At 34.0% G+C, this 21583-nt stretch overlaps 1 protein-coding gene across 3 annotated transcripts in view; it reads right to left on the reverse strand.

Annotated features, from left to right (window-relative positions):
- LOC124248097 (complement factor H-like) overlaps nt 1–21583 on the reverse strand; it is a 61076-nt gene that overhangs the window by 11353 nt on the left and 28140 nt on the right. For all 3 annotated transcript variants that reach the window (XM_046677912.1, XM_046677911.1, XM_046677913.1), the window contains 10 exons: nt 19569–19751; nt 17690–17866; nt 12821–12997; nt 11861–12043; nt 11571–11750; nt 8569–8739; nt 2740–2922; nt 2056–2265; nt 1161–1334; nt 263–439 (listed from right to left, as the gene is read on the reverse strand). In XM_046677912.1, coding sequence (XP_046533868.1) covers nt 263–439; nt 1161–1334; nt 2056–2265; nt 2740–2922; nt 8569–8739; nt 11571–11750; nt 11861–12043; nt 12821–12997; nt 17690–17866; nt 19569–19751 — 1815 coding nt within the window. The remainder of the gene's footprint in view (nt 1–262; nt 440–1160; nt 1335–2055; nt 2266–2739; nt 2923–8568; nt 8740–11570; nt 11751–11860; nt 12044–12820; nt 12998–17689; nt 17867–19568; nt 19752–21583) is intronic.

Consider the following 21583-nt stretch of genomic DNA (forward strand, 5'->3'; position numbering starts at 1 on the left):
AATTTGTATTTGCATTTCTAACAATTCCCAGAAGATGCTGATGCTGCTATTCCAGGGACCACACTTGGAGAACTATTGGGCTATAAGATTAACCATTGAGTACGCAATTCCATCCCTTTACGTTAAGGTATAAGAATTCTTTGGCCTAAAAACTTGGCTGAAAAAAATAATCTATGTCCAGTGTTTAATGATGCTAGTGGCAATTCTGTATTATATTCCTTAAGATACTTTATTAATAAATTTTAAAATTTCATCAAATTACCTCTGCATGTTGGCCTTCCTATCCATTGGCCATTAATACACTGGACAATACTGGATCCATCCAATTGGTAATATTTTGGACATTTATAAGACACTTGTTCTCCTGACCTATATGATTCCTTCTTCTGGCCTATGAGTATGGCATCATCAAAGCTGGGTAAGCTAAAACAATCTGTTTCTGAAAGAAAAAAAGAATACATATTTGTTCAGTAAAGTGTTAAAAATACATAACGGCCAATAATTACTTTCTTCAATAATGGTTAGATACATATCAAACCAGTGAACACTGTACAACATTTTTCTTATAATTTGAAAAAATATGTTAGCAGTCTTGACTTAATTGCATTGAATGGTTCTACATTTATCAAAAGTATAACATGGCAATAGTGGTTTTGAAAGCCTGGAGAGATATGGATGGATGTAATGCTTGAGACCATACTTCTTACATCTAGATTCTTATTTGCCCATACAGACCACTGACATTATGGATGTATTTCTACTTTGTGTTTCTGTCAAAGTTACATTTATATGTTTAATTTCAGTTATGTTAAATATCTTAGAAACTTATATATTTGTAAGGAGATAACTGATGAACATAAATTGAATAATAATGAGATGGATGTGCAGGGGCTAGATGTGATACAGGACGAGAGATGAAAGGTCTGAGAATGTATCAGAGGATGCTGCAAGTGCACACAAGATAATGCGAAAATGAAATAATTTGGCTCACGTTTCAAACTTTTCTTATTACTAGGGCTATTAATTCTCTACCAGAATCCAGAACTTTCCAGTGATACATTCTTAAATTCTAGAATTATTCCTTAGTTTCATATTTGTACTATTTATGCTCTGAGTTAAAGATATTTATCAGCCTTAGAACAAAATTAAATGCACCATACTTATGCATTCTGGTGGACGGGGCCATTTTCCTCCTAAACATTTTATAGATGCAGGTCCATCAATCACAAAACCTTCAGTACAGCTGTACATCACTTCTTCTCCATATTGGTAACTGTCTAACTCATGAGATAGAACACCGTGCGGAATCAAAGGTGGTGGTTCACAAGGAATTCCTAAACAAAAAGAAAAATGAAAGAATGACTCCAGGTTTCACAAACTTTGAAATTTAATTTTATGTACTGGTTGTCATATTTCATAGTTTCATTTCTCAAGAAATGATCACACAGGAGCTACCATCACATTACAGAGAATATGCAAAAAAGCTTCCTAAAACCACCATTCTTGTGTGTGTCCAGCTGTCAACTTGAGCAAGAACTTCAATAAAAATGTCAATATGTTTATGAAAAACTATCAATACCTCTCTAATCAATTATGAACAATAAAAGAGAACACATTGAGAGTTAATGGTCTTCAGAAAAGTACTATATATTGTAAGAAATCAGAAGGGACATTGTAGGAAGAACATAAGAAAATTTTTTAAAACCTAATGACAAAGCAAACACTACAACTTACATGAATAGGTAAGAAAATGAACAGGTATAACTGCAAATAGGTGGGTTTAATTACACTACACATCCACTTTTAATACCAAAAACAAAAGCCAGAATTTGAAGTGATTCTATAACAAACCGAAGAAATTAACAAAAACGTGATTGATTTGATTGTGCAAAAATTATTTGGTAAAATATGTAAACATATAAATGATAGTAAATACATAAATGATTTTATATATTTAGAAATCTAAAGGATTCTGTCTCATGACTTTGATGACAAAGGAATTATTTTTAATGAATTGTACTGAAAGTAGGATTTTAGTTTGTATACTGTCCTTACCTACACACTGAGGTGGAGAACTCCATTTTCCCATGTGGCATGTTATCCCATTTCCTCCAGATAATCTGAAACCATCTTCACAAATGTAACTTAATCTGGTGTTATGTACATAAAGCTTGGGTTCAAATCTCTGTTTCCTTCCTTCTGAAGAGACAGATGATTTAATGGTTCCATGTTCTATATGAGGTGGTTGAGAACATGGAATTTTTTCTATATGAAGAATAGAAATCAAAGAGTCAAACACAAATACAATGTTTAAACTGAAAAGTAAAATTAAATACCATTTGGGATTTTAAAATAAGGATAATTTGAACAAATGGAATTCTTTTAAAACTGAAAACTATTTGAAATCTGCAAGGATGTGTGTCCCACTAAATCTATGCTACTATCCACTTGTTCAATATGCCTTTTCATTCTTGTCCTGTTCATCATGAGGAGTAAAATAGGCCTGAACAGAAATTTTATCTGGTATCTACATAGTAACCCAAAGATTTTGTCTATATTCATTTCACAGTAGAAGCGAAAGGATGCTGATTGCTTTGTATACCTAGATTGTAATTCACTGTTTGAAGATAGAGTCGAACAGGTATAGAGACAGATCTTCATTTTGTTCATCTACACAAAGCACAGGGGAGTATTAGCTTATTTGAAAGAATGTCGTGAAGCAAATTATGCACTACTGACCCATGCAGCGTGGTATTGACTGCCATCTTCCGTCTTTGCACACAATTTCTTCTGTTCCCCGAATTAGATATTTTTCTTGACAGAGAACAGATATTTTTTCTCCATCTCGATAATTCACTGTACTTGTCATATCTTGAGCATTGGGAATCTGAGGTGGAGGTGGGCACGATTGTATGCGTACTTCTAAAAATATTAAAATTAGATTTCTTGGTTAAAAATCATAAGTTACAAATATTCAAAGGATAATCCAGAAAACAGAAAACTCAATAATAACGTACCATAAGTGATCAAATAATAAAGTTATGTTCTATATTTCAATGTGTTATACTTTTCAGTTTGTTAAGCCCTTTAATCTATCACATTTGGTTTATATTCTCATGATCTTCCTTGGAGTTTCTTCCTTTTATTCTTTCTTTCATTAATCTTGTGCAATTTATGTAAAACCAACTTTGATTATTTCTAACCATTAGATGTTCTACCTGAATTAGTCATTCCATACCAGGCATTAAATAAAGACTGATACCAGAATCTTCTGCACAGATATCCATGATCAAATGTATTGGGATTAGATTAAAATCCTCACAGTATGTTCTACCAATGGAAGGTGATTACAGAGGAAGAATTGTATGCAGTTCATGATCAATTAATTTGATAGAGCTTCTCGGCCAAGATGAGAATTAGCTACGTTCAACCGTGGTTTATAGTGTGTTGTGAAAAGCTCAAAATTCCTCCTGAGATACCGTTTACCAGCTTATCTACACACTGCTAAGGGATATATGGATTGATGAAATGCACCCAGTTGAACAGATTAGACAATCTGGCTTTAGTTACCTGACCAGCAGGCTATAAAAGATACCTTTGTAAACTTGTGTCTGAACGCCCATAAAACTCAGATACCTCAGCTATGTCTTGGCAGTTCCCAATCTGAAGATAGAGCATGTCCTGTTCAACTAAGGGAAGACTCTGAATGACTACATCTGGAAGCTTTAGAACCTCTCCATGATTTCTTGATTTTACTTTCTCTTGTCATACTATGTCTCTATTTCGTTAAAGATATTGAACTTGAAAATAATGGAAAAATTGATGAAAGAAAGAAATATTGATGAAATGAAATAAAATTTCACTACTGTATCTTTATTTAATTCTGCAAGTATACACTGGGAAGTCTTGTAAATCCTTTCAATTGTCCAACATTTTCTATTCAATTCAGGTAAATATTTGACTTAATACATTTCATTCATGATTATTATTGTCAGATTTTTTGTTTCTACCTAAGTCAATAGGAGTTTGTTATATTCCATCAAAAATATTTTTTTCATAGTTCTGTTTTAAATATATTGGCATATTTTTCTATATATTTGCAAGGATTTATTTTCTTCTTGTCTAATGTTTAACCGTCTTTGACTCAATAGTCTTAATTTGAACTTTCTCTTGATAAATCTTGCCAGAGGTTGGTCTATACTAAATTTCACTAAAAGCTGAATTATTATTCTGCAAATCAGCTGTTTATGCATTTTTAAGATTCTTATAATAATAATTGATGCTTTGGTTATTTTTTCCTTCGATGTTCTTTGGATGTATGTTCTTCTCTAGCTTCTAGATTGTAATACTTATTGCCTTCATTTTGTTCTTTGTTTTATAACGCATGTTTTAAAGCTATAAATAGTAACCCAAAAGGTTTGCCTTTGCTGTATCCCAGATCTCAATGTCTACTGCTACCAATGTCATTTAATTTAAAGTATTTTCTGTTAGTTAATCATTCATAAAAGGATTTTTTTTTATTTTTGAGATGTGTAAGATGGGTGAATAAGGTGTGTGGCTAGTTCTTTTATTATTTTACTTTTGCTTTTAATTTAGAGAGAATGGTTTGAGGACATTGATTACTTGAAATCTGTTGGAAATTTATTTATGACACGGAAATGAACAATTGTTTTAAATAAATTGACTATGTTACAATAAGATAATATAGATTTCAAGACAAGGAGTATTACAGGAATAATCAAGAAATATTTTATCATTATAAAAATAACTCACAACAGATTTATCATAAATGTAGATGTATGTAAAAATGCATTAAATACGTGAAGCATAGATGGACAGAACGAAAGGAAGAAATAGACAAATCCACAATGCTAGTTAGCAATACTGAGAGCTTTCTTCCTCTGACTGATAGAACAACTAGACAAAAATTTTTAAAGGACATAGATAAATGTGAAGAACACCATGAACCACTTTAACCTGATCCAACAACTAGAGTATATGTGTGCTTTTATACGAAAGTGAAACCATCACAAAGTTAAGAAATAAGCTGTGCAGTAAAAGAAGCAAGAATAAATTTCAGAATATGAAATCTTACAGTCTGCTCTGTGACAAAAATATTAGATTAGAAATCAATAAGAATAAATCATCTATGCAAACATCCATCATCCTTATCAAATTATATATATTAAATATGTCAGTACTTTATACAACAATCACACCACAATAAAGCTGTAAAAAGAGAATAAATTGTTTGGAAAAACATAAATATTGGGAAATTAAACAACAAACTTGTAACTGACAGGTCAAAGATGAAACCACAAAGAATATTAGAAAATATTTCACACAGAATTAAGTGAAAATAAAATGGATATAAAATTTTTTCAGACACAACTAAAGCACTATTTAGAAAGAAAAATGGGGGCTGGCGCAGTGGTCAAGTGGTTAAGTTTGCACTCTTGGTTTTGGCAGCCCGGGCTTACGCTGGTTCAGATCCTGAGTGCAAACATCGCACCACACATCAAGCCATGCAGAGGTGGCGTCCCATGTAGCACAACCAAAAGGACTTATAACTAGAATAAACAACTATGTACTGGGGGGCTTTGGGGAGAAGAAGAAAAAGAAAAGAAAGAAAGAAAAATATAGGGTTAAAAGTTTATATTTAAAAAGTAGGATGGTTTAAATCCATGTTTTCATTTCTGCTTAAGAAATTTGAAAAAGAGTAAAATTAAAATCGAAGTAATTAGGGGCCAGCCCGGTGGCGCAGCGGTTAAGTTCGCACGTTCTGATTCTCGGCGGCCCAGGGTTCACTGATTCGGATTCCGAGTGCGGACATGGCCCCGCTTGGCAAAAGCCATGCTGTGGTGGGCGTCCCACGTATAAAGTAGAGGAAGATGGGCATGGATGTTAGCTCAGGGCCAGTCTTCCCCAGCAAAAGAGGAGGATTGGCTGTAGTTAGCTCAGGGCTAATCTTCCTCAAAAAAAAAAAAAATCAAAGTATTTGGAAGGAAATGATTCCCTGGAAGAGAGGAAATAGAGAAAATTGAGAAAGACAAATAGTAAAAAGAAAACTACCAAAGCTAAAATAGTGAATGTTAATAAAGCTAAAAAATAGACAAGAGAGAAAATTGTGTTAAAGTTAATTACAAAATATTAATTTAAAAAGACCATGAGAAGAATGAGCAAGATAAAAGAGGGAAACAAATGTCAATATCAAGAATGAAAGATGTGATATCACTGAAGATACTATAGAATTAGAAAGAAAATAGAATATTAAGTGACTATTAAACACAATTGCATACCAATCAATTTGATAAATTAGATAAAATGGAGATACTTCTTGAAAAATTCAACTTCCTTACATTTTGACAAAAGACAGCATAGAAAATCTGAATAGCCCACTACCCATTAAAGAAATTAAATTTTCCATGAAGAAAACCTTCCAAAAAAGTAAACTACATATCAGATGACTTCACAGGTGAATTCTATCGATCATTTAAGGGAAAAAAATACAATAATAATATTACAGATGTACTTTCAGAAAACAGAGGAGAAGACAGCACTTCTCAATTTGTTTTACGAGGCCACACTACCCCTAATAACACCCTGGCAGAGACATTACAAAAAAAGTAACTGTAGATTAATATCCCCATGAACACAGATGCAAGAATCCTTAAAAATATATCAGCAAATCAAGCACATGAAAACATAGAGAGAATAAAATATCCCCACCAAGTAGACTTAACTCTAGGAATGAGAGATTTGAACAACATTCAAAAATTTATATATGCAATTCACTACGTTAACAGAATTAATAAAGTTATATCGATAGATGCATAAGAAGCATTTAAAAACATTCAACGGCAGTTGATGGTACAATTTCTCACTTGGCTAAGTAGGGATAAAAGGAAATTCCCATAATCTCATAAAGGACATCTACAAAAATCTTAAACTGACATTATATTTGTGGTAAAATTTTTAATATCCGCTCCCAGTGGTCAGGAACAAGACAAAGATGCTTGTTCTCATCACTTCTCTTCAATAGTTTCCTGGAGGTCCTAGTGCGTTCAATAGGATAAGAAAACAAAAAATCAAAATAAAAATGGACCAGCAGAGATAAAATTTTGCATTTGCTATGATATAGTTACTTATAAAACAATACCTAAAATGAATAAGGAACTTTAGTACAGTTTCAGAGGATAAAATTAATATCCCAAATTCAAGTGCATTTCTTTATACTTGCAGCAAAAATATAGGAGAATATAAGTGTGAAAAATTAATTTGTAATATTAAAAACATAAAATACGAATCTTTTTTTAGAACTGTAAATCTTCTACACTTAAAACATTACTGGGAAAATAGACGTAGAAATAAATAATTGAAGAGATATATCATGTCTACAGATTGAACACTCAATATGGTTGAGATGTCAATTCTCCATAATTTATCTTTCATTATACAAGCCATCCCTCTCATTAAACAAACAGGTAATTTATAGAAATTGATGTGTTCCCTAAAATTTCTATGTTAATGAAAAGACCAGCATAACTAAAACAATCTTGAAAAGGAAGAACGTAATTGGGAAATATATCTACCAGACATCAAGACCTACTTTAAAACTACAGTTACCAAGGCAATGTGTCATGGCTAAGGAAAGATAAATGGCTAAATGAACTAAATACAGAGTCGAGAAGTAAATCAACACTTCCATAGTCAATTGATTTTCATTTCAAAATCTTTTCCATGTATATTGTTGGAACAACTGGCTATCCACATATAATAAAGAATACCCATTCCCATATTACACAATACTCAAAAATTAATGTAAGATGGATAATACACATAAACATAAAAGGTAAAACTATACAGCTTCTAGAAGAAAATGTATTATGTGTACTTTGCTGCCTGTAAATATCACTTGTTTCTTTTAAAACAGAACTAAAAATATGTTAAATTGTAGATAGGAGATTTGTTTTTATATTGCTATGAAACTACTTTCTGTATGTTCTAGGCTTGAGGAAATTGGTAAAAATATCAAGGACAGTGAGTCAAGGTGCCCTACACTTAGAGAAGAGAAATACAGATATGAAAAGTGGAAAACTGGAATGAACTCTGCTCTATTTGTTTGAAATTGATGTTGTCAGTATGGCTCAGAGTGTTCAAGATAGACATAGATAAACAAATAGATAGTAGGTGACTAGATAGGTAAATATGTACACACATAGATACATACATATATAGATACAATGACACATAATAGGCATAGCTGGATTTGTGCGTAATATAAGAAATTAGAAACAATGTTGTTCTAATAGTAATGAGCGCATCTCTTGCCCAGATGTTAATTTAAAACTACCAAGTTTCTAGGTGGTTTGCTATATAGCTGACTACTGCACTTGATGCAATTAATTTGTAGAAACAGTGTTTAGGTTAGTTTCTAAATTACCCTCCAGCTTGAAAATTATTTATAATAATAAAGAGCTAAAAATTTTAAAAGACACAAAAATACTACTTTCACAACTTATTGAAGAAATAGAATAAAATTTTAAAGCATTATAAATAAGAGCCTACCTCTACAAGTTACTTCAGGATCCCATCTTCCATTTATGCAGACCGAGTGTTTGTATTTTCCTTTACATTTGTAACTCACATTGGTGTTATGATAAAATTCAGTCCTTTGTGATAGTTTTGCCTCACGTGCAATTAGGCTTGATGTTTTGCACGTCTCAAGTTCATCTCTTGCTGTAAAATAAAACATTTCCTTGAAAAGACTAATTAAAAGCATCAAAGAAACTACTACAGAAAAACAGCTATAGAGTCAATACTATAATGAAATTAGAATGCATGCCTGTAAATTCCACCAATCAAGTTATGCCCAATCATATTGTATAAGATGGGCTATTCTGCATGAACATAAGTCCTGTGTCCGGTCTTTGAAATTTCAGAGACAATAGCCATCATACAGACATTTTGCACTTTGGGTTTTGGAAGAACATAAGAGAGTCACTTTCTTGGATGATCTACACAGTGAAAAGTCATCTCATGACTAAAATTTGTTCCATATTTGAAATCCGTGGAAATGTTCGCATTCGTTTGTTTCTTTATCTCAAGCATCTCTACATCACTTTTAATCCACAATCTTAAAACATTAAAATAAAAACAATTATCTGTGGAACTAGACTATATAAAGTTGCCAATTTAAATATATTTTTTTCAAGAAAGGTAATATAATAGGAAATATATTTAAGATGTATTATATAGAATGTGAATATTTAAGCAGATATTTAAACGAGAGAGAGAGAACTGGAATAAGAAATTAGGAGCTTAAAGTCACGACCTCTTTCCTATATACAATCTTAGAACTTCTTTTGTTTTGTAGGAAGATTAGACCTAAGCTAACATCTGCCACCAACCCTCCTTTTTTATGTGCTGAAGAAGACTGGCCCTGAGCTAACATTAGTGCCCATCTTCCTTTCTTTATATGTGGGATGCCTGCCACAGCATGGCTTGACAAGCGGTGCGTAGATCCACACCCAGGATCCAAACCAGCAAACCCCAAGCCACCAAAGCAGAGTGTGCAAACTTAACCACTGTGCCACCAGGCCGGCCCCTACAATCTTAGAATTTTTAAGAACACATTTTATTCATGAATCATCCTATAATTCAATAATATTACAATGCCATAATAATAAATTTTTGCTGGTTCCAGTATGAGTGAAAAAATTCACTATAGAAGCTTTTTATACAGAAAATTTAAAGCAGATAAGAGTCTGTATTGATTCTAATAAATTATCAGTGTAGGTTTTTGGTAGTATTTGTTCATTATTTTTTAATGATCAGAGTCAGATGAAGATGAGCAGAATAAAGAAAAGTCAAGTAGTTGGACAAAAAACAGTAATGATTTTGTACTTCAACCTTGAAAAAACATAAGCTGAAGGAGACTAATTCAAAACACACCAGAGGCTGGAGAAATAGTCCCATTTTGGGGACTAGTCCTGAGTGTTGAGGGAGATAAAACTAGATATTCTTCAAGGAGTGAAAACTGAAGGAAGAGCTACAGTCAATAGGAGTGATAGAGGTTGTTGTCATTATGTCTCACGATTGCTTGGTTTCTGAAAGGATTCTTTGTTTATTAGGAGAAAACAAACACATTGAGAAGAGTGACCAGCTATACTGGAGGGAGGTGAAAAATTGACACTGAGAAGAGAAAATTGGGATAAATCCTATGACAGCTGGAAGGAGATTATGTGAAGTTGAATATAGGTAGAGGATTCACCTTAGAAAGGGAAACTCTGAGATCAGAAGAGAGTAATAAGTAAAGCAGATGTTTGGTATAAGTTAGGAAGAAAAGTTGAGAGTTTTCATGCCTGCTACTACCTTGGGTTTTTCTCCCATATGAAGTGAGGTGAGATCATTTGTGGAGATAGAAGAGGACAAAGATGAAGTTTACTCTTGAAGGACTGGCAATACCTGTGACATGAATGTGTTTAGCAAAAATGTAAGGATTAAGAATAACAAAATTTACTGATTCATGTAACAAATTCCTAATAAATGTCTCCTTTATGTCAGCCAGTCTCTTGGGAGTTAGGAATACATCACGTGAACAAAACAGCTACGACTTCCTGCTCTAATGCAGCAGAGGCTCAGCTCTACCTTCTCCTTGGGATAAGCAATGACTAGAAATCTGATGGATAAGTTCATGGTAAAAACATGAAGCAGGTTATGTATAATATTGGCACCTCTTATGGCCTCTGTAGAATCACAACACAGCAGAGTTGGAAGATCCCTTATAGATGACCCACTCAAACTCTCATTTCGTAAAACTGGACATCCAGGGCTCTCTTTGAGTGTAGGACCCAGGACAACTCCAGGAAGGAACTCATTCTAAAGGAAAAATGGAAGAGGGCCTCCAGGATTCTCCCAGGTAGTCATCAAAGGCTTGGTCATCCAATGGTCAGGATGATTCACTTACAGAGTGAAGGGCATCAATCAGATTTGTTTCCTGGCCCAATCCCAGCTGCCTCCTATGACTGAGCTACACTCCTGACTGAGAGGGCCTGTGACCCACCCATTCTCTGGCTCATTAACTTCTTTTTTACTGCATTTGAAACAGACTGAGAAATTATCATTGATAGAAGCTCTGAGAGAGGCAAGATTCCTGTAGGAGTGTAGCAAGTGGATATTTTCTCAACTTTACTCCCTTTAGGGGCCTGAAAGAAAGAGTATCATAGAAAAACAAAACTGGTATTTGTACAAATATAGTTGCATTTTCCTGGTAATTAGAACTCATGTTTTAATCATATAAATATCTATAAGTAAAGTTTAGCTTTATGCTTATAAAGATAAACAATGTCAATATCAGGGACAGAAAAATTCATAAAATTCTATTGCCAGTTTGTATTTGTTCTCTGTAGACACATTGAATTATCAGCAAAAAAATGTTTGGATTCATCACAACTTAAGACCTGAAATTTTCAAGAATATCTCTAAATTTCAAAAATATGGTTGTAAATATAGTTTTTACAACAAAAGTATTAAAGTCTATTGTGTCAATTTGAGAAGTGTATTCTCACCAACGCACTGAGGAAGTTGGGTCCACTTTCCACGAATACACGTAATTGATCTGTGTCCAATCATTATAAATGCTTCTCTGCAGTTGAACTCCACTGAATCTCCATGGCGATAGGGAGGAGTAGAAAACAGGACATAGCCATGATCAAGGTCAGGTATATGTCCACATGTACTCTTGTCCTCTGTGAATTTTCACAAAAATGTGTTTATCTTTAGGATATAAGTTGTTTGTGCATATGAAAACAACAAAAAGTTGATTTAAGTTTAAATATTCATATTTTGTATACATTACCAACACATATAGGCAAAGTTGGCCATTCTCCATCAACACACTGAATTTTGTTAGGACCCTTCAATAGAAACCTAGGATTACAAACATATTCCACCACTTCATTGTGTCCATATTCCTCTTTCTGTGTTCCTTTAACTTTCCCATTAGGAAGTTGAGGAGGTGGATGACACGATTGTACTTTCCCTACAGCAGAAAGACTGTGTAATTATTGGGTAAATTGTCCATTTTACAACTTAAAAACCCAGTAAAATGGAGAGTTTTTTTCTTTAATTAATTTATTATTATATAATTCACTAAAGCATTCTTAAACAATAGTATTTACCTCAGATTCATGTTTCCCAGTTCGATTGCATACAACTGAACTAGCACATTGGAAGTGTATTTTAAGCCCAGAAAATATGTTCAATAATCTAGATATTCTAAAGCTGTATGCAAACCAGTTAATAAATATGGTTGTGTTAATTCTAGAAGTATTCATATTCCATGGAAACATTTTATCAAAACTTTTTGAAAAAATATCACCATTTGAGGCAAGAATTTGATCAACATATTGTAGCTTTGATTAAGTCATACCTGTGATTGAACTGACTATAAGCTGCTTGAACATTGTTTAGACATACTCAATAAAACTTGAGGTGAGGTGCATACTCTATAAAATGTTCAATGTTAATGATGGAATTGTAGGCAAAAGGAAAAGTAAGAAAATAAATCTCTCCAGTGTCAGACATCATGTCTGTATCTATGGAGACTTTCACTACATGTTGCAAGAAACAATTGGAGATTAATTTCTTAGAGAAGATGTATCTACTATGGAACACATGTCCTTCATAGGTATCCCTCTGGCTTAATGCATTAGATTACAGACACTGTGGAAGCCAACAGCAAATTAAGAGAGGAAAAATGAACCTTGATATCCAAAATTCTAACTTACGATTCAGAAATTGTAAGATGCATATTTACATTTACATGTTGGAAAACCAGGGGACCATCCAAAGTGGTAGCACTGAACTGAGTCTGCTCCAACTCTTCTAAGTCTTTGTCTGCAGGAGAATTTCAACACATCTCCAACTTTGTATATGTCTTTCTTGGGCTCGACATTTAAGTATCTTTCTATTTGAGGAATACTGCATTCTCTTTCTACAAGAGAGAACAAATAATTTAATGACAATATATAAAAATTGCCAAAGTAAATTTTATGTGTGTCATGTAAAAATGAAGCGCTCACAACAGCATACAGAGAGAGGCAACAGACAAATCCTCTTCTTTGAAAACATTACTTATGAGGTTTTGTGTACCTTCTAAGTCCATATGAGACTTTTCGAGAAATATTCAGGTATGGAATAGCAACATATGTGTCCTGAAAATTTATTTGTAAAGTCAACTTGCTTATACTGGATCTGATTTTCTCACTGATATTTACAAAATTTAATGTTAAATTTTTTGTACTCTCAAAACCTAAAAGTATTCCCTCACATTAAAAAAACGAATTCTACAATTTTTAAATTGCACAATTAAATAAAAATTGGTATTATTGTTGAACATAATTGGACAACCAGAACACACAAAAGAGATATTTCTAATGCATTTTAGTTAGAGAAACATTAAAAATTGCTGATTAATATTCTATAAGTGAAGAAGTCAATCAAAAACATGAAACAAAATGAAGAAATATTCAAGACCTCACAGCTAGGCATACTGTAACTATTCTTAATATTCATATAATATAAAACTATATATTCTTATTACACCTATAATTTACACTAGTTACTAATAAATTGTTAATTACTCTGATTCAAATTAGAACTGCCTAAAATTATTCCTTAAAATTTGTAAAATCTGTGACATTGCTAAATATTATCAAAAAATGCATTTTTCTTATTTGGAATTTTCCTGTCTTGCTAATTAACCTATAAAATTAAAAATGAATTCAAAAATTAGAATCAGACTAAAAGGAAATTTTATACTATCTAAAACTCAAGTATTAACACAATTATAAAATGAGGCATTTGTTAACTATTTTTAAAAGCAATGCCACAAAAAATTACTCAATTAAATTTACTTTTTTGTTGTTTTAATGTTGAGTTTTGTAGCTTACTTGAGAAGGTTACATTTGATGAGAACTATTGGGAATCCTCTCTTAAAATTCTTTTCCTGTCTTCTACGTAGAAATTCTTTTATTTGTATGAGTCTTTGTTTATATATTTTGTGCTCATTTTATATAAATTCTCCATCTCATCACATTGCAAGAAGAGCTGCCTTAACGACAATGAAATATCCTGGCTGTTGGCTATTTTTCAAGTGTTGTGCTTATAAAAAGATTGTGACTTAAGAAATATGATTTAAAGAAGAGTTTGAATGGATATACTCTGAATTAGAGGTATTTGGCTTTATCCAAAAGTCAAAATACTAAATCCTAGCACTGAGACTTGGAAATGTATGAATTTTTTACACTAAAGTGAAAATTTATTTAAGATAGCTGTAAACATTGCTTGGCTTAAGTGGATTATAGTAACAATGATTCATTGGAAACCTCTCCCCAAAGGAGAGAACACCCAGGATATTTGAAATAAATTCAAATATCAATCAATCTATGAGCAATTTTCTGCCACACGGTTGAGGGAAGTTACTTGCAAAGAATACTAAGCTGTCATTTGTTCCTTCAACTTTTGGAGGCCTACATCGTGTCAAATTCCTACCAACGTGTTCACAAGGTTATAAGTTTTTGTAAAAATTGTAATAGAAAGCCACGTTGGCCACATCAGTTTCTACTGCTGTCTCTCACTCCTGCTTTCTCTCCTTCACGTTTTCCTGTCATGTGGTGACATTGGAAAGACCATGGGAATTACAGATTCATGATTTCGCATTTTTTTCTAAAGAAGGCCCCTGAAAATAATAAAAGCTTCTGGCTTCATAGATCCTAGATCTGCCTTTGTTCCCAGAAAAGAAATTCATGATCATCATGAAAGCCTCTCCTTTTACTTAGAATAAAGTCCAAGCTCTTTATGACCCCTCCTTTGCCTGCACTTCTAATGTCATCTTCTATCTCTCTCCGCCTGTCACTCAACACTCCAAGCATTATTATCATTGAATTTTTTAAATAGGTCCAGTTCTTTGCTGCCTCAGCTGTAGCACAGGCCCCTATCTCTATCCTGAACAGTTTTCAATCTTTCTTTGCACAGATGCCTTCCTGTATGAAGTAGATCACTCAATCCCCTCCTATTTTCTAAGCTCTTGGATTCTTATGTTTCTTTGACCACAGTCATATATAAAATATAATTAAAATATTTTTACTGTCTCATTCATTATTTGGCTTAATTTGTCTGTTTTTTTATGCTAAAATGAAAGTTCTTGAAAGGCAGACCCATGTTTGTGTTTTTCACCATTTTCTCCTAGCCTATTTCTAGCCCATGATAGGTATTTGTCGACAGCCTGAGTGAATCAAATTTAACTGGGATCAAGACGCTGCTAAGCAAGTCTACCTCAGCTCTGCAAGAAGCTCACCTGCATTTCTCTCAGAAGGCTCTATTCGAAACCTATTTTAGTCTACCTAGTGTTCCTTCCCTTCCTTTCCCCATGCACCACTCAATCTCACATGACTTTGTCTCATACACGAAAGGAAGGTAGAAACGATCAGCTCCTGCTTCTTCCCAGCATGACATTTACACATCCATTTTCCTTCCTTCTTCCTGTGAAAAGTTGGAAGTAGCCCTGTCGCCAGAAGCCTGGTACTTCCACAGGAGCCCTGGTTCCCTTTCCCTCCCACCTTCACAGGGAACTATCGACCTCATCTCTGCCTGCTTGGCTCTCCACTCCATCCTCCTCAGCCTCAGTCCACTCTCAGGTCTCCCATCTTTAAAGAAATATACTCTCTTCAGTGCATGATTTCATCTAGAAATATTATGAATTTTCTATTTCTGGCACAGCCAAACTTCTTGGAAGAGTTATGCCTACATACTGTATGAAACTTTTTGTTAACCATTTTTCTTCAGTAAATTCTATTTAGGTTCCACCCCATGTACTCCATCCAAAACTGTTTCTGATACAGTTATTGTTGGCCCTGATATAGCCAAATCCATTGCATTTTTAGTCTCCTAACTGGATGTAGCAACTGAATTAGAAATAGTTACAACTCAAATTATCATAATAATGTAATCAAATTACAGTTTCCATGAATTTATTTTACGGCAGGCCCTGTGGCAAGAATTTTATATGGATAATTTAGTCTCAATCAAAACAATCTTTAGAAAAATTATGACAATTGCAAATATTAAAACACTTTACAGATAACGAAGAGTAAACAAAGCTTCAAATACGCTTGGTTGTTGACATAATAAACATGCTTAGCAAGTGGTAGAACTGGAAGTAAAACCTGGCCAGGCTGTCTCCACAGGCTTCACTATTAATCATTTTGCTCTATTCCCTTTTCCATCTGTCATTTCCTTCTCTCCATATCTATGAGAACCTTCATTTCCACACTTTTTCCTCTCAATTCCCTGGGTCCTCCTTTTTTCCATCTACTTTGCTACCTAATCCTCTTCTAGCTGATGCCTAAATGTCAGGAAGCCTCAGGGCCCAGTCCCGAGCTCTCTTTTCCTTTCATTCTACATTTTTTTCCAATTTGATGGCATCATTTATATGTTGATAATCCCACGTGTATATCTCTCGACTGGACCTATACATCCAACTCAGTGGTTTACATATCTGATTTTCACTGTCCACGGGCAGCTCAACCATGATGTGTCAAAGTCCAAACTTGTGATGATCCTTCCGAAGTGCTCTCTCCTGCTAGAACCACTTCACCAAAAGGCATTGCCGTTTACCTGCTTCTTTAGAACAATAAAATCAAATAAACATTTCAGCTGACTTCTTACTCTTTCGCACACAAGTCATTTTGTAACATTACATGTGCTTTATACCCCTAAAACATATCCCAAATCTGTCCTCTGCTTGCATCTTCCAGCAATCACCTTACCCCAATCTCCACCCTTTCTTACCCTACATGGACTCCTGAATCTTCTCTTGTCCACCACAAGCACAGCATAGAAGGAAAATCAGAAGAAAATTATATCATTCCTTTCTTTAAAACTACTTTATGATTTTTCATCAATCATAATATTAATCCAGATGCTAACATAACCTAAAATAATCTGGATGATCTTTCCTTTGCCTCCCATCCAGCCTCAGCTTGTGAAATTCTCCCACATCTTGAGTAGAATCTGCTCACCCTGATATTTCTTAAATATTGTCTTGTTTTCAAAGCTTTGCAGATACTGTTCCTTTGGCTTGGAACACTCTACATCCACTCAGTTTTCCAGAGAGTCAAGCCTTATTCTAATCCTGGAAAACAGACAGCTGATTGGCAAACAGAAAAGGGATTCATGTAATAGGCCACAGAGCTTGTCAATTTGGCAAATAAAGACCTCCTCTCAGGACCTGCAGAAATGAACACTCAAGGTGGGAGGGATAAAGCAGAAACTCAGGAGCGAAATAGCTGAGTAAGTTGGAAGAAACTATAATTTCGCAATAAGCGCCCAATTTTAAATAATATGAAAACTTGCATTTAGAATAACAAAAACAATTATACTTTAAACTCAAACCTACGATGTATATGGCCCATGGGAAACATTACTTTAATGCACGATGTTAAAGGTAGATTATTATCTTTGGCCTTCAAAACACCCTCTCCTCCCAGTTTGCATTAAACCAGAAGGAGACACCTTGATTTTAATCTTTGTTCCATAAAACAACTCTAGATAACTCAAATTTTCAAAAATTAATGTTAATTTTGTTAATCTTGAACAAAAGATTACCTGAGAAAACAGTACTTACCATAACATGTGGCTGTATCAGACCAACCATCGTAACCACAAACTAAGGAACCTGTTGTGTGTCCATCTCTGCTTTCATATCCATTGTGGCACACGTAGTCCAATGTGTCATTGAGCTTAAACCACATGCCATCACTTTTGGCTCTGGCATTCTCAAATAGTGGCATATCACAAGATTCTAATGCATAATAGAATTGAAGATTTCATTTCTAGCATTATTAAATGGACAATCTGAATGAGTAAGTTCCATCCCAAAAGAAAAAAAATGACTTTATTAATAAGTATATGCTGATCAATTATCACGTGACAACAATCTAAGAATATCACTGATAATCATTGTCCTGAAATCAATAGTCGAAAAAAAATTTCTACATAGGATTTTTCTCATCACTTAAACTCTCTGAAAAATTTATTTTAAGAACACTTTTCTCAATTCACTTATACTTAGTGTCTATCCCATGCTAGTAATAAAATAGGCCATTACATTTGTATCATATGTATTGTAGCAAAGCAGAACAGCATTTTGTGAATTAAGATGCCAAACTTATTAACAGTTGTGACATATATGCCAGAGAAAAATGGATTAGCAGAGTTAAAGCTTAATTTTCAACAAAGCAAGTAAATTTTTAAACATTCTGTAAAATTTACTTTACAACATACTAATTTTTAAAGCTCACATGCTGATTTTGCTTTGCCAAATATTTTCTTAAATGCTGTGTATTCTTTAATGCTTATCAAAATTGAATGTAGAGACTGTTCCATTGTTTCTAGCTAGCTATAAGAAAGTAAACTGTTAAAAAATAATCTCAATTTTCACAAACATTATACCAGTGATGTTAATAAATGTTCACATAATTTACTTCAAATTTTAAAATGTGTTATTTAGCTAGCTACCATAAAGCTTTAAAAAAAATAAATCAACATTATAGTGGTAAAAAAATAATGAGAGATATTTCCTCTTCCACAATAGTGTTACAATGGATAGTTGATCACAATTTAGTAAAAAATGAGTTTGATATGGGGGCAAATTTTATCATTTTTCCTTTGGCTAGTGCCCATAGTAAGCATAGAGATTGAAAAAGAAATGAAATTAAATGGACAATTTAAGTGTTTGGGTGGTGAACATGATGTAATGTATACAGAATTCGAAATATGATGTACATCCAAAAAAATTAAAATTAAAAAAAAAAGACATGGGTAAAAGTAGAAGCATTGTACTGCAACCCAGTGTTATTCAAATAAAGCTTACTTCACCTCTTAAAATAAATAAGTAAATAAATAAATATCCCCTTCACTTAAAGTGAATAAGTTAATATAATTTCAAAAAATATCACTGTATGGCTTTAGGATAATAAGATAAACTGAGCAAATTGTTTTTAGAAAATATCACAAACATCTAGGTAGTGGAACAGGGAAGTCTTTCAACACAGCAAAATTTGGTACTCTGTAGAAGTGTTTCTCAGTCTCCACTAATTAAATGTTCAGGAAGATTTACTAACGGAGAGGATCACTCAGAAATGGACAGACCCTACAGCATCAAATATATAATTTATATATAATTTAAGATTATGTCCTATGGACTCATATCTTCACTTAAAAAAATACCTTTCATGTCTAGGACCAAAGACTGTGACAATAAAGTCTGATCACTTAAAAGAGGGTGCAACAGGCACAAAAGATCTCAGCTACTAGTAAATGAGTTTACACCAGAATATACATAAGTTTCCTCAAGTAGTTTTGAAATCCCAGGAGGTCTTAAAGGGGAAGAACTTGAGCTGAAAGATGGACTGATAGTTTACCCCAATAGTAATTAATCTTAAAAGTAACTTTTTGTACAATGATCATCAGGATAAAGAATATTCACCTCATCAATTACTTACTAACGCATGTGGGTTGAGCTGACCATCCACTCTCCAGACATGTAATTGATCCTGATGTTCTACCATCTGCTGTTACATATCCTGGTTTACACTTGTATTGCGTTTGTTTATTTAAGGGATATTGAAAATTAGATTCAGAAAAAAATCCATTCTCAATTTCTATATCTGATTTTGAACATGTTTCTAAAAGGGAGAAAGCAAAGGAGAAGACAAGCACATGTCGTTTGTAAATGATAACCTAGAAAGGTTCTAAGCATCCAAGTTCTTGTGTCAGAGAAAATAGGCTGTGAGTTTCAAAAGATATTAAATCAAGATAATTTATTCAAATTTTTGGGAACAAAGCAAGATTTAAAATACTCAGAATTCCTTCCAAGAAATAATTCGAGATCTGTTGGTCTAGTGGATCTGGAATCCTATAGCATGGCAGAGCTCTCTTAGCAATGGGTCCTTTCCTGGAACTTGTTTTCGGTATTCCCTTGGTTGGATCTCTTAAGCAATCACAGAACTCAGTTAACCAATTGGAGTAGTTTAGATCAGGTAAAGATCTCTGAGAATATTCCACCATAGCTACTGCTGCCTTTGGCTCTGAGAATTTGAAATGTTGGTCATCATAATCGCGTACTTAAAACCATACGGATATAAGGAGTTCACTGAAGATGCCAAAGATCAACATATTCCTGGATCTTCTAAGGCCAAAGTGATGACTCCTCAAATTACATATAACTTAACACAGTAAAAGTAGACTTCTGTCAGTAACTAAAGCTCCTCACAGAACTCAGCTTCATTTATTAAATAACGCATGGATAAAGAAGAAATCAAAACGGAAGACATTAAATATTTTGAATTGAACGATGATAAAAGCATGTTAAATAAAATTTTGTGAGATGACACTAATGTAGTGATGAAAGGAAATCCTACCATGAAATAGCTATAATAGAAAAGAATAAAGACTGAAAATCAAGAATTGCTTCCACGTTAAGAGAATAGAAAAAGAAAAGCAAACAAAACCCAACATAAGTATAAATTTGAAAAAAAAAAAAGTGACATTAGTAAGATGGTGGAATAGGATTCCTAGACCTCTCCCTCTCCCCACAGAGACATTGAATTAACAGCGAAAGGTGTATCAATTCCTCTCATTAGAAATACAAAAACTGGCTGGCAGATTCCTGCACATCAGGCAAGTGAGAAAATACCAACAGCCTAACTAGCAGGAGAAACTGAGGTACATTCTCATTGGAAACCCCACCTCTGGTGCACCATCCTCCAATTGGAAAGGAACACCCAATTCCCAGCTTCTCCTTGTGGAGCAAAGGGTTGGAATGACATACCTAGGGCCCCAATTTTCCAACTGCTACTCCAGGGTCTGGTTTCTAACTTGCCTTTCTCTGGAACTAGAGGGCCCAGCATTTGCTGGTCTTCTGGGGATTACAGAGAACAAAGGGTCAGTTATGAATAGGGGTGTAAGCACTTCTCACAGTTCATCCCCCAGCAGAGTGCAGAGTGAGCAGGTGATAAAGCCCAGGTTCCAGCTTCTCTCTGGAAGGAGTTAGACTGCACATCTAGACCCCCAACATTTCCAGCTGCTGCCTGAAGGATAGGTTTCATCATTTAACCTCTCTCTGAGAGATGACAAAGACCACAACTGGCTAGACACCTAGGGGCTTCAGAGAGCAAAATAAAGATTTGAAAGAGCATATGGTTTGAAGGAGTGTTTTGCCATAGCTCCTCTCCCCAACACAGGGCACAGTGAGTGGAATGGTAAACTCCAACTCCTAGCTTTACCCTGAATACAGAAGGAATTGGACCACACCTCTAGCACCTCAACATTTCTGGCCACCATTGGAGGGACTGACTACTATCTCGCCTATCACAGGGCACTGATGGGACTTGGCTTACTCTATACTCCTGGGGAATGCTAAGTAAAAAGACAGTAAGTTATATGAGCACAGATTTTTTAGAGGTACCCAGAATCTCTGGCTGGGATGATTGATTGATTCCTCAGCAATCAAAAAGAA

The sequence above is a fragment of the Equus quagga genome, chromosome 12 (assembly GCF_021613505.1).
Source record: "Equus quagga isolate Etosha38 chromosome 12, UCLA_HA_Equagga_1.0, whole genome shotgun sequence".
Classification (NCBI taxonomy): domain Eukaryota; kingdom Metazoa; phylum Chordata; class Mammalia; order Perissodactyla; family Equidae; genus Equus; species Equus quagga.